Consider the following 16,532-nt stretch of genomic DNA (forward strand, 5'->3'; position numbering starts at 1 on the left):
CACCCCAGACACACAGACACACCAACCCCATGAAAGCACACATGGGGGCCTTGACCCAATTTATTTCCAGCCAGAGGCTCCTGACACAGAGACAATATCTGAGAAGACCCCAGGGAGGCAATGTCTTCCAGCTGAGGTGAGAGGGAACTAGGAGGCTTAGCACAGAATACAGGCACAAACTTATACTCTTATACTGTGAGGGCTAGGAATCTGGAGAGGACACCATTCCCCCTGGACCCAGCAGCACTGCCTTCCCATTTTAATGCCCCCTCAACCCCAACTGCATCCACAATAATCTACCCCCCCCCCCCAGCCCCATATTTCAGCAGCAACAACTAAGCATCTTCAGTTTGGCACAGTGTCCCCTTCCCCACCCCCAACTGTTCTTTTCATTGCCAGACAGTGAAGGTGAGGGTGGAAATCCTCCTACCCTCTCTCCCAGTCAGATGCTTAGGCATGGCTTTTATGACCTTTTTCATTGAGGTTTCCAGCCCAGAAATTGGTTCGGAGTGGTGGTGGAGGGTCTGAGTCTGTCTGGACTTAATAGGGTGATTCTGGAGAAAACACCTGGAACCAAGGCTTAGCCAAGGTTGAACAAGATAGGTTGGTGATAAGAAGTCAGTAACAGGGGGCTCAATAGTGTGAGCCCTTGATAGGGGGGTGGATTGGAGTCATTAGGCTGACCAAAGCTAGGGAAGGGTAAGAGCCTCAGTAGGTAAAACGCATCTTCTGTGGATACCCCAGTTTATCCAAGTTGGGGTGGCAGGCCAGCTGCACCATGGGAGGCGGCCCACACAGCAGCATCAACACATCATCCCCTGGGGCAGGCAGGTGCTCCTGGATCATGTCAGCAGTCACAAAGCCCTTGCCATAGGCCCAATCTGCAGGGGATGGGAAGAGGAGAAATGCAGCTGAGACTCCACATTGATCCAGGGTGTGGGGGATGTTCCCAGAGGCTCCATGTTATTAACTAGTGTTAAGGAATGGAGGAAGTAGCCACAAACACAGCCATTGGTAGCCACACCCTTTCCATGGACTCAGAGAAGAATAGAAATGAAGTGGGTCTTTGAGGTGGTCTCAACCCTTTCAGACATGGAAGGTGGAAACTCTACTTACGGGTTTTTCCATTTAAACCAGAAACCAGGATGGAGGAGGTCAGGACCTTGATGCTGAGGGAGAGGGAATAGGAGGGGACAGCATCAGGAATGTCCAGGAAGTTGTTACCTGTAGGAGGTTGATCCAAGGTGAACCAGAGTTTAAATCGTTCTGGATATCGGGCCTGCAATTCCTCCAGATCTTCTCGGAGGATTATATCCTTCTCAGTCTAAAATGTCAGGGAAAGAGAAAGTAAACTCCTCTAGAACCATCCAACACCCCTCTCCCCGCCCCCCAAAGGAAAACCCAAGCAAAAGCCTGATCTCTAAAGCAACACCTCAATCTCTAGCTCTATATATATAGCTCTATAATGGTCCCTTAATTAGTGGGGGAAAACATTTATTAAAGGAATAGCTCCAAATTCTAGAAAATAAGAATTTCAAAGAGCTAAACTGAAGGTAAATAAAAAGATCATAGTTGGAACCCTCTCATTTCACAATTGAGGAAACAAAGTCAGAGATATGATTTGCCCAAGGTCACACAGGAAGCATACCATTTGGGATAGGAGCCCAGTTCCTCCATCCTCCCACTTTCTAGAAACAAGTTCATGCTCTCATTTCCAACAGTCAAATCTCAGACTATTGCTGGGATGGGTTTGAAACAGTCTCCAGCCCTAGTTTATGGTACCCATGAGTATCATGCCCCACAGTCATCAGCCATTCTGCAGTCCTGGTACAGAGTAAATCCAACCAACCTGGTTGGCAAACAGTAGAAAGCACTGGGTTGGATCTTCAGGGTCCTTTAGGATGGCCCGGATGAGCTGCAACATTGGGGTGATCCCTAAATAAAGACCATTCCCCTTTGTTGTTATGTATCAGGAAGGACTGCTCCTGCCAAAAGCCTGGTTAACTCTTTTTCTCAATCCCACTTATTACCTACTCCATGTATTTACTCCATTTCCCATTCTCTCAGCATCCTGATTCTTTCTCCCCTCTGGTTTTCAAGGGCTTCTCTGTTTCCAAATAGGAATTACTCTTAACCCCAGAAAAATCTCAAGTATGAATTTTTACTGAGTGCTTTGGGTAAATCTGGTACAGGATTTATATTCATTCAAATGGTAAATTCATTTAAAGAATATAAGAATGTCTAAAATAAATTCCAGTCTAGGGCTCGAGTTGAAAGAAACACCTGTCAGCAAATATCTAATGATTCAGTGAGAGGCTGCATATCCATCTTCTGCAGAGCCATTCTGATTTATTTCTTTCCATACCAATCCAAAAAGGTCTGGATTTGAGATCATATGAGATGCCTCTTGATTTCAATCCCCCTTTTTTATTTTTCACAGCAACCCATCATTACCAATCCAGCTATGGGCATCTAACCCTTCCAAGTATCACTTGCTACCAGCATCATGACAATAGCCAACAGCATTGGGGGTAGACACAAGGACAACACACACCTGTCCCTCCGGCAATCATTCCCACCTTCTTTGCCACTCGGGGTTCTGCTGGAGATTTCTTGCTGGGGTGAATGTCAAACTTCCCTGAAAGAAGCCAAGGATAGAGAGGCAAAGGGGAAGTCAATATAAGGAACTGAAAATAAAAATGTAGGAGTAACCCTGGGTGCACTTTATTAAGTAATTATGAACCTTCATTTTGGAACCTCAGTGCAGTGGCAAATTTATTCATAGACTAGTTGCAGTATTCAAAGTGACCTGGCTACTGAGAGCAATATATCTTGGAAATATGAGTAGGGGTAGGCCACCTGTCTCTCATTACTGCCAGATCCCAGTATTCTTAGGGAAGAGAAGTGTTGTTCTGGGGCTACATCATGAGTCATGAGCAATCTTAGGCACTGAAGATGCCTTGCTGGTGAGACAAACAGGCACAGGGCCAGGTGTGACTCAACATTCCCTAGGAGACACCAGTAGGACTCAGGGGGTTAGGCTAACAGGCCCAGCTGTTGCAATAGGGGAAGAAGAGGGAGGAACAGCTATGAAATTTATCTCTAGTTCACTCTGAAGAGTAGGTTGAGAAAGCTCTTTTGAGGAGCAGAGAAGAAAACTAAATGTTTGTCCTGGTCATATCTATGTGTTACAACTGATGTATTTAGGACCATGGCTGTTCCCTCTAGCAGAGGAGACTAGATATTATATTACCAGAGCTATGCTTATGTGGAAAAGGAGCCCTAGGTTTAGATGTATAAAAAATAAAAGAGGTATGTATAATGCAGATAACATTCAAATTGCACACAATGATTAAAAGGCCTCAGAACCTAAAAAACTAGAGGTAGGATTAAGAAGCAGTAGGGCTGTCTCATATCTAAAACATATAGAAAACTTGGTCAAATTTATGGGAATAAGACCCATCCCCAACTGACAAATGGGCAAAAGATATGAACAGACTGTTTTTGAATGAAGAAATAAAAGCCATATAGAGGTATATGAAAAAATGCTTTAAATTATTACTGATTAGAGAAATATACAAACCAAAATAATTCTGAGGTATCACCTCACACCTATCAGATTGGCCAAAGTGACAAATGTTGGAGAGGATGTGGAAAATGAAGGCATTAATACACTGTTGGTTGAACTGTGAACTGATCCAATAATTTTAGAGAACAATTTGGAATTACACCCAGAGAGCTATAAAACTGTATATACCCTGAGACCCAGCAAGGTTTCCCAAGGAGATCAGTGAAAAGGGAAAACAACCTTTATTGTCCAAAATATTTATAGCAGCTCTCTTTGTGGCAAAGAATTGGAAATTGAGGGATGTCCATCATTTGGGGAATGGCTGGTCTAATTGTAGCATATAATTGTGATGGAATACTACTGCACTGTAATGAACTATGAGCAAATTGAATTTTTTAAACCTGGAAAGGGGAGTGATGGAAGGCAAGGAGAGAACATGAATTGGAGGATGTCAGAAAAGGATTATTAAAAATTGTATCACTATGTAGTCTGGAAATTTCTTTCATTAAAAAAGCTTGGAAAGAACTCCATGACATAAAGAAGAATGTGATGAGTAGAGCCAAGAGAACATTATATACAGCTACAGATTTAATATTTGAATAATAACTTGTGGATGTTTCTCTTCAGAGAATGATTTGAAAAAATGGAAATATGAAAGATATAATCTATATATACACAACTGTTTGCCAAATGATGTCGTCTATGGTATGGGGAAGGGAGAAAGGAATTGTGTTATCTGGAAATAAATTCTATTAATAAAGAAAGAAAAAAGAATAAGCAGTAGGGGCTGATACCTTTCCCATTATAAGTGAGCATTCCACTTGGCCCCCGAAACTCCACCATATCTCCAATCTTTAGGCTGTCAAGGTACTGAGACATCTTTCCACCCTCAGGGAATTTGGCATGTACTCCTTTCAAGTAGATCTGCATTGAGGAGAGAATGGCATCTAACCAATTTCATCAGCTATATAACCTCATTTTTCCCAATTACATTTCTAGCTTTTTCTTCACAGATATAACCCAAACTTCAGAAATTCCACATTTCTGGTTGCTGAGTCAGTTGGTTGACTGATCTTGAGTTTAGGGCAAGGATTGTACATACTCCTTTTCTCCATCCCACAAAGGCTACCTGTCCTCAATAGACCCAGTGAATTCTCAGAAAATCCAGGAAAATATTGGGGAGGGGGAACAAAGGAAGAATATTTGAGACCCTATTTCATACCTTGATGACTAGATCCACATAGCCCTTGTTATCATCACTGGTGACAGGTGTGTAAGGTCGGACAACCAAGTTGCCATCAATTCGGGCAGAGAGGTAGACATGTTTTCCTGATGACCATGTAGAAAGTTCAGTGTGAGGGTGAGCAGCCTGGAAAATCCTCCAGCCCTTCCTGCTTTCTTATTCAGTGAGTTTTAAAGTAGCTTTTGAATTTGAGCCCACCTATTCTCTTTGTTCCAGGTCAGAATGAGTCATGGAGCAAAAGAAGAGTGTGCTCAGTACTCATTCTAGATATAGCAAAGTTTTACATGGGGCTACCTATGAAGAGAGGAGATCCTTTCTTGCTCCTAGTCAGATCCCCAATGATCCATCAGACAAAATTAGAAGAACCTTGGACATTTGTCCCAGAGCCCCAGTAAGGGGTTGTGGGGAAGAGAGATGGCCCAGGTGAATGAAAGGATTAGATTATGGAAATTAACAGTCTCTTACCCTAACAAGAGTCAGCAACAATGATATCAAGTCCAGGGGGATGGAAGGGGGCAAAAAAATGAAAACCACACCCTAGCAATGGGACATTATGGCATTTACCAGACTGGAAACGGAATCATGAAATACAAGGAAATCTGGGATCCAGGGGAAAAGAGGAGAAATGGAATAATAGGAGGAGGAAAAGAAGGCTCCTGTTCTTTCTATGCAGTGATCAGGAAGCATCTCCTTTCCTAGACCTCTGCCCACCAGAGATCTTACCTATGGGTAGTCCCAGGATGTGATGGGCAGAAGGCAGGGCAAAACGGAATTTCTTGGTGTTGTGGCTGACAGTCTACAAGTTAAAAGCACATCTCAGTATATGACCACTACTACCCCCTTGTCTTCTTTTCTAAGCTCCTTTCCCATCCCCACCTCCAACACACATTTCCCCACACATAACTTGCCGTCTTATCCAGCAGTCTCAGCAAGTACTTCTCATTGGGGTCCAGAAGAGTGACGGGCGCCCTTCGAGACCTACGAACCAGGTAGGAGCCTAGGGCCAAACCTAGCAGGGACAGGAGTCCCACCCCCAAGGAGGCCAGCAGGGCAGTGCTCTGTGGGAGACAGGAGTCAGAGTGAGGGACTGGGTGGGTCAGTTCAGGAGCCCTGGGACGCTTCACAAGCCGAGCCTCCAGATCGCCCAGCACCTAGATGGTGTTGCTGGAGAACCAGGATGTCCCAGGGTCTAGGGTAAGGCGCGTCTTGGGGGTCTGAGACAGGTAACAGGGATGTCTCCAAAAACGGGCGTTGGGTTGGGCAGGGGAAGGGATCCCGGGTCTGGGCATGGGTGCAGGTAGAATGAGGGGCGGAGTTCACGTGGGATGCAGAGTAGAGCTGCAGAATACAGGGGCCTAGGAGTTCCGATAAGGGGGAGACAGAGGGGGCAAAGCTGGGTAGAGGTAGGCGTGAAAGGTAGGAGGCTCTCACCGGCTGGATCCCCATGGTCAAGTGCGGAGTCCGCTCCCTAAGGCTCCCAGGCCCGATCCCACAATGCGCCGCGGGGCGGGGCGGGGCAGGACCAGACTGGGAAGGATAGTGAGAAAAAAGAAGGGGAGGAGAAAGGAGGGAAGGAAGGCGAGAAGATAGAAAAGATGAAAGGAAGAGGAGGGAAGGAAAGAAAAGAGAGAGGAGCGAAAAGGAAGTAGAGGAGGGAAGCGAAGAAAGGAAGATAGGAGGGGAGAGGAAAGGAAAAGAGGAGAGAGTAATGGAAAATAAGGGAGAGGAGCAGAAGAGGTGAAAGAAAGAAAGAAGCTCCATTATTCTCCTATATTAAAAATCTTGTTGCTGTATTTTAAATTTCCGTTCTCTCAAGTATTATATTTTATTTAAAATAAATGTTTGTTTTCTTTTGCTTTTATGACACTACATTTCTCTGCTTCTAGAAAGACACCCATTATAAGAATTTGTTTTAAAGGAATTTAAAAAAAAGTTCCACAAAACTAACCAATAAATCAAAGAGATATCACCTTACAGGTAGTATTCCTCACCCATGGTTCCTCTTTCTCTATGGAGAAGTATCTCACACTCATTTCTTTTTTGTCTTTTTTTTTAAAAACCCTTACCTTCCATCTTCCATTGGCTCCAAGGCAGAAGAGTGGTAAGGGCTAGGCAATGGGGGTCAAGTGACTTGCCCAGGGTCACATTTGAATCTAGGACTTCCCATCTCTAGGCCTGGTTCTCAATCCACTGAGCTACCCAGCTGCCCCCTCACACTCATTTCTAATTAAGATTTGAGAGCAGGGAAATATATTAGAAATCAGGTGTTTTCTGTAAAAAAGCCACCACAAGAAAACTCTGGTCACAGGCTTTACTGTATTCTCTTCCTCTTTGGGAACCTAACCTCAGTGAAAATATCCAACTGTGTCAATCCTTTTTCTTTTTGCCCCTGTTTGAATCTTCTTAGAGTTTAAGGGCAAGAGAGTGGTATTTAAGGAGCCATTTTGGGGAAGTGGAAGGAAGACTAGGCTTGAAGTTGCATGACTTGAATTGAATTTCCAGTTGTAAAATTTACTTGCTGTGAGACCCTGATCTTCAGGCTTTTCATTTGTAAATTTCAGATGATATTTGTACCACCTACTTTTCAAGTTCATAGGTGTATAATGCTGGAAGGGACCTTGGTGTCAACTAGTTCAATTCTCTCTCTTTTTTTTTTTAAACTCTTACCTTCTGTCCTAGCATCAATTCAAAGATTGGAGAGGAGCAAGGACTAAACAATTGTGGTTGAATAACTTGCCTTGTGGGTGAATGTGTGGAGACAAAAGAATTAATTTGTTCTTCTCAAGGTGGGGGACCTCAAGTATGGTCTGTTATTACCACTGGCCTAGTGAGTTGGGAGGCTGCTTATTTCAAGAAAGCAAACCAATTGGCTATCCTGCCTCCTTATCTCCTCTGACCTTATGGAGCCATAGCTTATGCTATGTAACTTGTTGCTTTCTGATTGGCTAGACTTTCATGCCTAGATTGTAAATTTGGCACCCCAGATCATGGGGCATCTGACTGAGAGGGGAGGGGGCTTTGTGTCAAGAATCTATAAAATGCTTATATCTGTACCCATTGCCATTAGGGAGTGTCTCTTTACTTATGAGTAAGAATAAAGACTGTATCTAGGACTACTCACTCTCTGACTTTAGGTTTGTAATTATAATTTGGGTGGATGGTCTTCTATTTCATCCCACACAGTGAAGAAAAGGTGATGTAGGGGCAGCTGGTGGCTCAATGGATTGAGAGCCAGGCCTGAAGTCAGGAGGACCTGGGTTCAAATTTGGCCTCAGATATTTCCTAGCTGTGTGATCCTGGGTAAGTCACTTAACCCCAGTTATCAAGCCCTTATTGCTTTTTTGCCTTCCAACCAATATTTAGTATTGATTCTAAGAAGGAAGGAAAGGGTTTTTTTTTGTTTGGCTTTTAAGAAAAGAAATGAAAAGGGGGTCTGATATGAGAGATGTTGCAGCATTAGGATTAACAGGATTTGACAACAATTAGATATTGGAGGTGAGAGAAAAATGGCTCCTAGGTTATAAACTTAAGGGTCAGGAAAGATGTTGGTAGCTTCAACAGAAATAAAGATTTTGGGCTTAAAAGATAGTAGAGAAGATGATGGGGCAGATAGGTGGCACAGTAGATAGAGTGACCTGGAGTCAGGAACACTCATCTTCCTGAATTCAATTCTAGCCTCAGACACTTAACTAGCCATGTGACCCTGGGCAAGTCACGTAACCCTCTTTGTCTCAGTTCCTCTCATCTATAAATGAGCTGGAGAAAGAAATGGCAAACCACTCTAGTATCTTTGCCAAGAAAGTCCCAAATGGGGTCAGGAAGAGTTAGCTATCACTAAAAAATGACTAAATAACAAAGAGAAGATGATTGTTTTCACTTGGGAATATTGAGCTTGAAATGCTGATAATGAATCCAAGTGGAGATGTCTAGCAGTCAGAGATATTTGACTGGAAGTTTGAAAGAGATCACAGCAGTATATACAGGTATTCCTTCCCCAAAGCAGGGTAGGAGCATGCATAGCATCCCCAGTGATCTGGAAAATCCATGTAAAAATTTTTGGCCCTCCTTTATTACCAGAGAAGTATGATTTTTTAATTTTTCTTTTACACAGTGTTTACAGTACCTTATATGCATTATGAGTTACTAAACTTTTAAAAATATCTACTTTCTAGCCTTTGTGTGTCATTTGTTGACTTTCTCATTCTTTCCCCAAACTTTAAGTTTTTACTTATTGTAACTTAAATATGGGGCACCTAGGTGGTTCAATGGATTGAGAGCCAGACCTAGAGACAGGAAGTCCTAGCTTCAAATCTGGCCTCAGGCACTTCCTAGGTGTGTGACCCTGAACAAGTCACTTAAGTGCTGCTTTTCTTTTTTTCCTTTGCTGCTCTTCTGCCTTGGAAACAATGCTTAGTATTGATACTAAGACAGAAGGAAAAGGTTTAAGAAAAAGACTTTGTTTATATTTATGGTATTAAAAGATGAAATATATTGATATGATATAATACTATACAGATATTTTATGTATTTTTGAGTTTCTAAACTTTTTCCGAATCACCTGCTGGCCTTTCTTTGTTGTCTGAGCCTTGGCAAAACTGCCCATAAGAAATGTAATTTCTCACGGCAACCTGAGATAAATCAAAACCTTGATGGGGAAAGTCTTGGTGTGGAAAGGATACTTCTTTATAGATTTGGGAGTTATCTATATTGACATGCTAATTGAACTCAGAGGAGTGTGTTATATTGCAAGGAAGGAAATAAAGAGAGAAGAGGTTCTGGTAGAGTGTTGGATGGAGAGAGGAGGGTGAAAACTCATAATTAGGAGTTGTAACCAAACAGGGATGTGCTGAAGCTCTCATACACATTATTAATTTTCATTGTGGGCATTTATGCCTCTGAAACTGTCAAATGCTACAAATCAGACTTAATTTATTGTTTTGTTGATTGTCTAGATGTAAAGTGATGGTAAAAATGTTAATAATGCAGAGTACACTTAAAAGTGTGTTGTAAGTTTTGAGAGCTGGTTGTCAAATATTTACTACCATATCCTTGGAGGTAGATAATGATAACAGAAAGGAGACTAGGGAGAAGTCATAGGAGTAGGAGAGATAAATATCACAGATTTCAAGGGAAGAGAGTGGTTATTGGGGTCAAAAGATTCAGAAAAGTCAAGAAGAACAAGGACTGGGAGAGATCATGGAATTTAATTCTACAGAGATCACTGGTAATCTCTAAGGGAGAAATTTCAGTAGAAAGGAGAGGTCAGAAGCCAGACTATATGGTGTTAATTAAGAAGAAAGTGGGAGAGGGCAAGTAGAGGCAGCAAAAACAGATCACCTTTTATAAGAATTTCACTGAAGTTTTCTATATGAACAAATTGTCTGTGTAATAAGCCCATTCATCAGTTTATAACTCCAAGGCTATTCTTAGCCTGTCAGAAAGCCTCTTAATGAAGGGCAGGGTTTTTGTTAACACACTTCAATATTTAAGAGGCATCATGATCTCATATGTGTCAATATTTCTGCTGCCATTACAGATTGAAAGCCATCTGTCTGGCCCTTTACCTGGTCACTTGCTCTCTCTCTCTCTCTCTCTCTCTCTCTCTCTCTCTCTCTCTCTCTCACTCACTCTCTACTTGACTGGGTATCTTTATTTCACCCTGACTAGAAGTACAACTTTTATTTATTTATTTTATTAAATTTTATTTTTTCAATTACATGTAGAAACAATTTTGACAATTGTTTTCTGACATTTTTGAGATTCAGATTCTTTCCCTCCTTCCTTTCCCTACTCCTCAAGGTGGTAAATAGTCTGTGATAGGTTATGACAGTGCTTTGATGCAATGTTTTTCCATATTTCCCATTGTCCTGATTGAAGGCACATTGCATATACAATTAAAAAAAATCTTTTTGGACAGCAGGAAGGACCAGGTGCTGAGAAATATACTGATTACAATCAGGTGGATTTTCCCTTCTATTCTGGGTTTACCTTACTGTTCATCTATAATGTTTGTACAGATAATGGACTAACTCAGGAGTTTTACCCATCTAAGTGCATGTTAACATCTAAACAATATTCATTCCTTATTAACTTTGTTTTTCTTATAATGAAAGGTAGGTGTATCTCTCTCTCTCTCTCTCTCTCTCTCTCTCTCTCTCTCTCTCTCTCTCTCTCTTTCTCTCTCTCTCTCTCTCTCTTTCTCTCTCTCTCTCTCTCTCTCTCATCCTTACTTTCTGTCTTAGAATCAATACTGTGTATTGGTTCCATGGCAGAAGAGTGGTAAGGGCTAGGCAAGGGGTGGGGGGGTTAAGTGACTTGCCCAGGGTCATACAGCTGGGAAGTGTCTGAGGTCTTATTTGAATCTAGGACCTCTCGTCTCTAGGTCTGGTGCTCTATGTCCTGTGCTACCAGCTGCCCTGATCCTGCATATATCTTGTTAGTACATAGTTGTACGTTGTCCCCCTCTCCCCCCATGAGACTGTGAGCTCCTTGAGGACAAGGACTCTTTTTTTCTTTCCTGTCTTTGTATCTCCAGTATTTAGAGCAGTGGCCATACTATAGTAGGTGTGTAATAAATACTTGTTGAGGTGACTCTCATCATCATAATTATTGCTTATATTCAATAAATACTTGACATGCTAGGAACATGTTCTTTATACTCTTATTCAATTGTGACTCTGAAGATATTAAATACTATAGAAAATTGTCTGAAAATCTGGCTGTTCCCTTTTTACATTTTAATTGACTATCCTTATAAAAATTAGTGTGTGTATACATAAATATATGTATACACGTACATTCACATGTATATAAATATTCACATACATACATGTATATGAAAAAGTAGTCATATATATTGGTAGTTGTAGCTGTTGTTTCAGTGTTGGTGTTGATGATTACTGGTTGCTGGACAAGCAAGTCATTTAACCTCTCTGGGATTTGTTATTTGCAAAATAACTTACAGAATTGCTATGAGGAAAGCCCTTTGGCACCTTGAAAGTGCTAAGTAAATTAGAGTTATGTATTGGTAATACTGCCTTCCATGGTCTTTTCTATTTTTTTGGGACCTTCCATTCTTTGAGATATTAGAAGAGCAATGTTTTAGTGCTTTTAAAAATTGGTCTACCTTTACCTGGATTTCTTTTCCGAACTCCTTGAGACCAAAGACTAATTTTTAATTTTCTTTTTTATTCTTAGCAAATTAGCACAAAGTCTGGCACATAGTAGGTTCTTTAAATTAAAAAAACAAAAACAAACCAACTCTTCCCTTTTGTCTTAGAATTGATTACTAAGTATCCATTCCAAAGCAGAAAAACAGTAAAGGGTAGGAAACTGGAGTTAAGTGATTTGCCTAGGGTCACATAGTTGGGAAGTATCTGAGGTCTGATTTGATACCAGGGTCTCCCATCTCCCAGCTCACTACCCACTGAGCAATCTAGCTGCCCCCACATAGTAGATCCTTAACAAATGTTTATTGACTGATTGTATATGTTTGATCATATGTACCTTCTCTTTTTGACTTTAGGACGCACAACAACCTTAAAAGGAGGCACTCTTTTCAGTTACTTCCTCAAATAGTATGAGGTGGTAGAGACCAACAGTTATGCTCCAGTACTGTCACTGATGAGAATAGATTGCCATAGAAACACTGGCAGATCTATTCCATTTCTCATATATCCACCCACATTCCTACGTCATCAACAACTAAGCACATCTCCTTCCTCCCAAAGGGGAAAGGGGAAAAATTTTTTTTCATGAGAGCCAATATTACTGCTATGGCCTTTACCCAAAAAAGGGAATGATTTGACTAACAGTTCTCTCTCCAACTTCACAAAAATACTTTCTAGCATATATGGCATGAACTTCAGGAAATATGTAGGGAACAGGGATTAGGAATTGTATTGATTCCCTCTCTTGTCTCTTTAATTCTGAAGGAAAAGGAAAAGGATGGCCACCTTTAAATAGAAATAAAAAATTTAAAATGTTAGTTTTAGAGTCAGAAGGTACGTTTATGGTCTTCTAACATAACCACTCCACCAAGAACATTAACTTTCTGATGAGACATCATAGAACTCCTGTTTAAATATCTTCAAGAAAGAGAAATTCATTGCTCTACCAGGCAGCTCCATTCCACTTCTGCATCACTTACCGAGGAATTGAATCTGTTTTGTTCTCCACTGAGAGCCTCATTAAGGATGTCCTCAATACATGTGCATATGATTCTAATAAAAATATGTATATTTATAGGAAAGGAGATATATGTCAGCTGTTCTCATCTTGATCATTAAAAAAAAAGTTTTTGTGGTATCTTTCCTTTTTCAATTCTCTATTCTTCAATGTCCTCAAAACTGTGTTGCCATCAACATCTCCTCTATGTAGAATTGATTTAGTCTAGCAATTTTCTCCATTTTATTTTTTTGTAAAGATATTTTATTTTACCAATTATAGGTAATAATAATTTTCCACATAAGTTTTTTGAAGTTATAAGATCCAAATTGTCTTCCTCTCTCTTTTTTCCTCCCCCCTCCTGGAGATGGTAAGCAATTTGATCCAGGTTGTACACATATTATCATGCAAAACATATTTCCATTTGTTCATTGTTGCAAGAGAATACTCATATAAAACAACCCCCCCCAATAAAAACATAAATAAAGTGAAAAATCATTTGCTTTGATCTGCATTCCAACTCCAATGGTTCTTTCTCTGGAGGCAGATAGCATTCTTTGTCATAAGTTCTTCAAAATTGTCCTGGATCATTGTATTGCCAAGAGTAACTAAATCTTTCCCATTTAATCATTCCATAATATTGCTATTACTGTGTACAATGTTCTTCTGGTTCTGCTTATTTTACTCTGCATCAGTTCATGTAGGTTTTTTCCAGCTTTTTCTGAAATCATCCTGTTCATCATTTCTTATAGCATTCCATTCTTCTTCTTCTTCTTCTTCTTCTTCTTCTTCTTCTTCTTCTTCTTCTTCTTCTTCTTCTTCTTCTTCTTCTTCTTCTTCTTCTTCTTCTTCTTCTTCTTCTTCTTCTTCTTCTTCTTCTTCTTCTTCTTCTTTCTTCTTCTTTCTTCTTCTTTCTTCTTCTTTCTTCTTCTTTCTTCTTCTTTCTTCTTCTTTCTTCTTCTTTCTTCTTCTTTCTTCTTCTTTCTTCTTCTTTCTTCTTCTTTCTTCTTCTTTCTTCTTCTTCTTTCTTCTTCTTCTTCCCATCATATACCACATTTTTTTTGTTATTCCCCAAAGGATGGACATCCCCTCAATTACCAATTCTTTGTCACCACAAAAAGAGCAGCTATAACTATTTTTGTACAAGTAAGTCCTTTTCTCCTTAAAAAATTTTTTTTGTGGGAATACAGACTAGTGGTGGTATTACAGGGTCAAAGTGAATGCATAGTTTTATAGCCCTTTGAGCATAGTTTCAAATTGCCTTCCAGAATGGTTGGATTAGTTTACAGCTCCATCAACAAAGCATAAGTGTCCCAATTCTGCCATATTGCCTCCAACATTTATGAATCTCCTTTACTATCATATTGGTCAACCTAATAGGTGTGAGGTGGTGCCTTGGAATTGCTTTAGTTTGCATTTCTCTAATCAAGAGTGATTTAGAACATTTTTTCATGATTGATAATAGCTTTGATTTCTTCATCTGAAAACTGCTTGTTCATATCCTTTGACCATTTCTCAATTAGAGAATGACTTATATTCTCATAAATTTGACTTAGTTCTCTATATATTTGAGAACTGAGACTTTTTCGGAGAAATTTGTTTAAAAATCTTCCCCCAGCTTGTTGTTTCTCTTTTAATCTTGGTTACATTGGCTTTGTTTGTACAAATCTTTTAAATTTAACAGCCAAAATTATTCATTTTATATCTTATAATATTCTCCATCACTTGTTTGGTCATAAATTTTTCCCTTCTCCACAAATATGACAGGTAAAGTATTCTATTTTCCCCTAATTTACTTAAGATATTGCCCTTTACTTAAGATATGCCCTTTAAATCATATACCCATTTTGACCGTAACTTGGTATAGGGTATGAAATATTGGTCTATACCTGCTTTCTGCATCTTTATTTTCTTCAGAATTTTTCTATCTTCTCTATAAGCACACCAGGGACTTTGATATTGGAATTCTAGTGTGTTAAATCTACAGTCCTTGATAGTGAAAGAAAATATTTGTTATAAAAATCTTTGTGGAGTTTTTTCCATTTTTCTCCTTTTCACTGACCTCCTTTTATTTCTTTCCTTTAGAAATGGCTTTGCTTCTTGGGTTTCTCACAAAGCTTTCTTTAAACTAGTCTAATCTATCACAACTTCTCTCTATTTTACTGGGTAATTCTGCTTATAATCTTTCATATTTTCCAACCTATTTCCTTATATTCCTCACCTATTCCCACCTTTGCACTAAAATCCCAAATCTCAAAATATCTTGTTTTAGTTTTTTTACTTCTTCATTTTTTTATTCTGAAGTTAACCACCCAACCCTCCTAAGCATTTTCATATACACAACTGAAAACAAAAAAAGGATTATAGCATATATAAAACCATGAGTCTCCATTTCAAACTACTTGTTTTTTTTTTAATGAAAAAGAAGAAATTCTATCATTACTTTGAAAATTGTCCTGCTTGTCTGTGCTTTCAGTAGTTCTCTTTTGGAAGGGGCATCATTATTGCTACTTTCCCTCTCTTTTGCCCTCCTCCCCCCCCAAAAAAAGGAAAAAATCCTTATAACAAGTAAGGGTAGTCAAGCAAAACAAAACCATACAATGGCCATAAAACCACTGTACATCTTTCTCTGCATCCTGAGGTCATCATGTCTCAGGCAGTGAGTGAATAATCTGTTAGGCCCTAGCATATTCTTTTCTGTGGTAAGCACTTTGATGTGATTGCTGTACTCCAGGTTGTGAATTGAAGTGCTACTAAATGAGTATATAGAAAGAGTAGGATTAAGGGGCCTCAGATACTTCCCAGTTGTATGACCCTGGGCAAGTCACAACCCCCATTGCCTAGATCAGCGGTTCTCAACCTCTCAATTTGTAGCAATGAGAATACATAATGCATATCAGGTATTTACATTCCGAATCATAACTGTAGCAAAATCACAGTTTTGAAGTAGCCACCAAAATAAGTTTTTGGTTTGGGATCACCGCAACATGAGGAACTGTATTGCCGGGTCACGGCATTAGAAAGGTTGAGAACCACTGGCCTAGACATTGCCACTCTTCTGCCTTGGAACCAATACACAGTATTGATTCTAAGGTTTGGAAGGTAAGGGTTAAATTAAATTAAAAAAAAGTTTCCCCAATCCACACGACGAGATTATAGTCATTGTTAGTCCTTGATCACTCAGACAGTCATAAATAATTATTAAACCTACTAAATAGCAAGCCCTGGGGATTAAAAAAAAAAAGCAAAAGGCAGTTTTTGCCCTTAAGAAGCTCATAATGGTGGAGACAAGCAAATGAATATGCATAAACAAGTTACTAATGGTTAACCAAGAAATAATTGAGAGGGAAAAGCACTAGAAAGGTTTCAGTTAAAGATGGAATTTTAGTTGGGACTTAAAGGAAACCAGGGAAACCAGTAGGTAGACATGGGTAGGGAGAGCCTTTCAGGCATGAGACCAGCCAGAGAAAATGACTAAAGGATCCACTGTTAATCAGTTTCAGCAGTTGCCTTAGGAGAAGAGAAGGTTCATAGATAGGAGTTAGGAGGTTGTCT

The 16,532-nt window shown here is 39.9% G+C and overlaps 1 protein-coding gene across 1 annotated transcript; it reads right to left on the reverse strand.

Moving 5' to 3' along the window:
- Positions 1-30: 30 nt before the first annotated feature.
- On the reverse strand, positions 31-6,390 carry LOC100012151 (NADH-cytochrome b5 reductase 1). The gene is made up of 9 exons (XM_001364455.4): positions 6,243-6,390; positions 5,720-5,869; positions 5,535-5,607; positions 4,791-4,897; positions 4,363-4,492; positions 2,555-2,638; positions 1,850-1,935; positions 1,225-1,324; positions 31-881 (listed from the first exon to the last, which is right to left on the reverse strand). The coding sequence occupies exons 1-9, from the start codon at positions 6,255-6,257 to the stop codon at positions 709-711; spliced, it is 918 nt and encodes a 305-aa protein (XP_001364492.1). The 5' UTR covers positions 6,258-6,390; the 3' UTR covers positions 31-708.
- Between the last annotated feature and the right edge of the window lie 10,142 nt (positions 6,391-16,532).

The sequence above is a fragment of the Monodelphis domestica genome, chromosome 2, assembly GCF_027887165.1.
Source record: "Monodelphis domestica isolate mMonDom1 chromosome 2, mMonDom1.pri, whole genome shotgun sequence".
NCBI lineage: Eukaryota > Metazoa > Chordata > Mammalia > Didelphimorphia > Didelphidae > Monodelphis > Monodelphis domestica.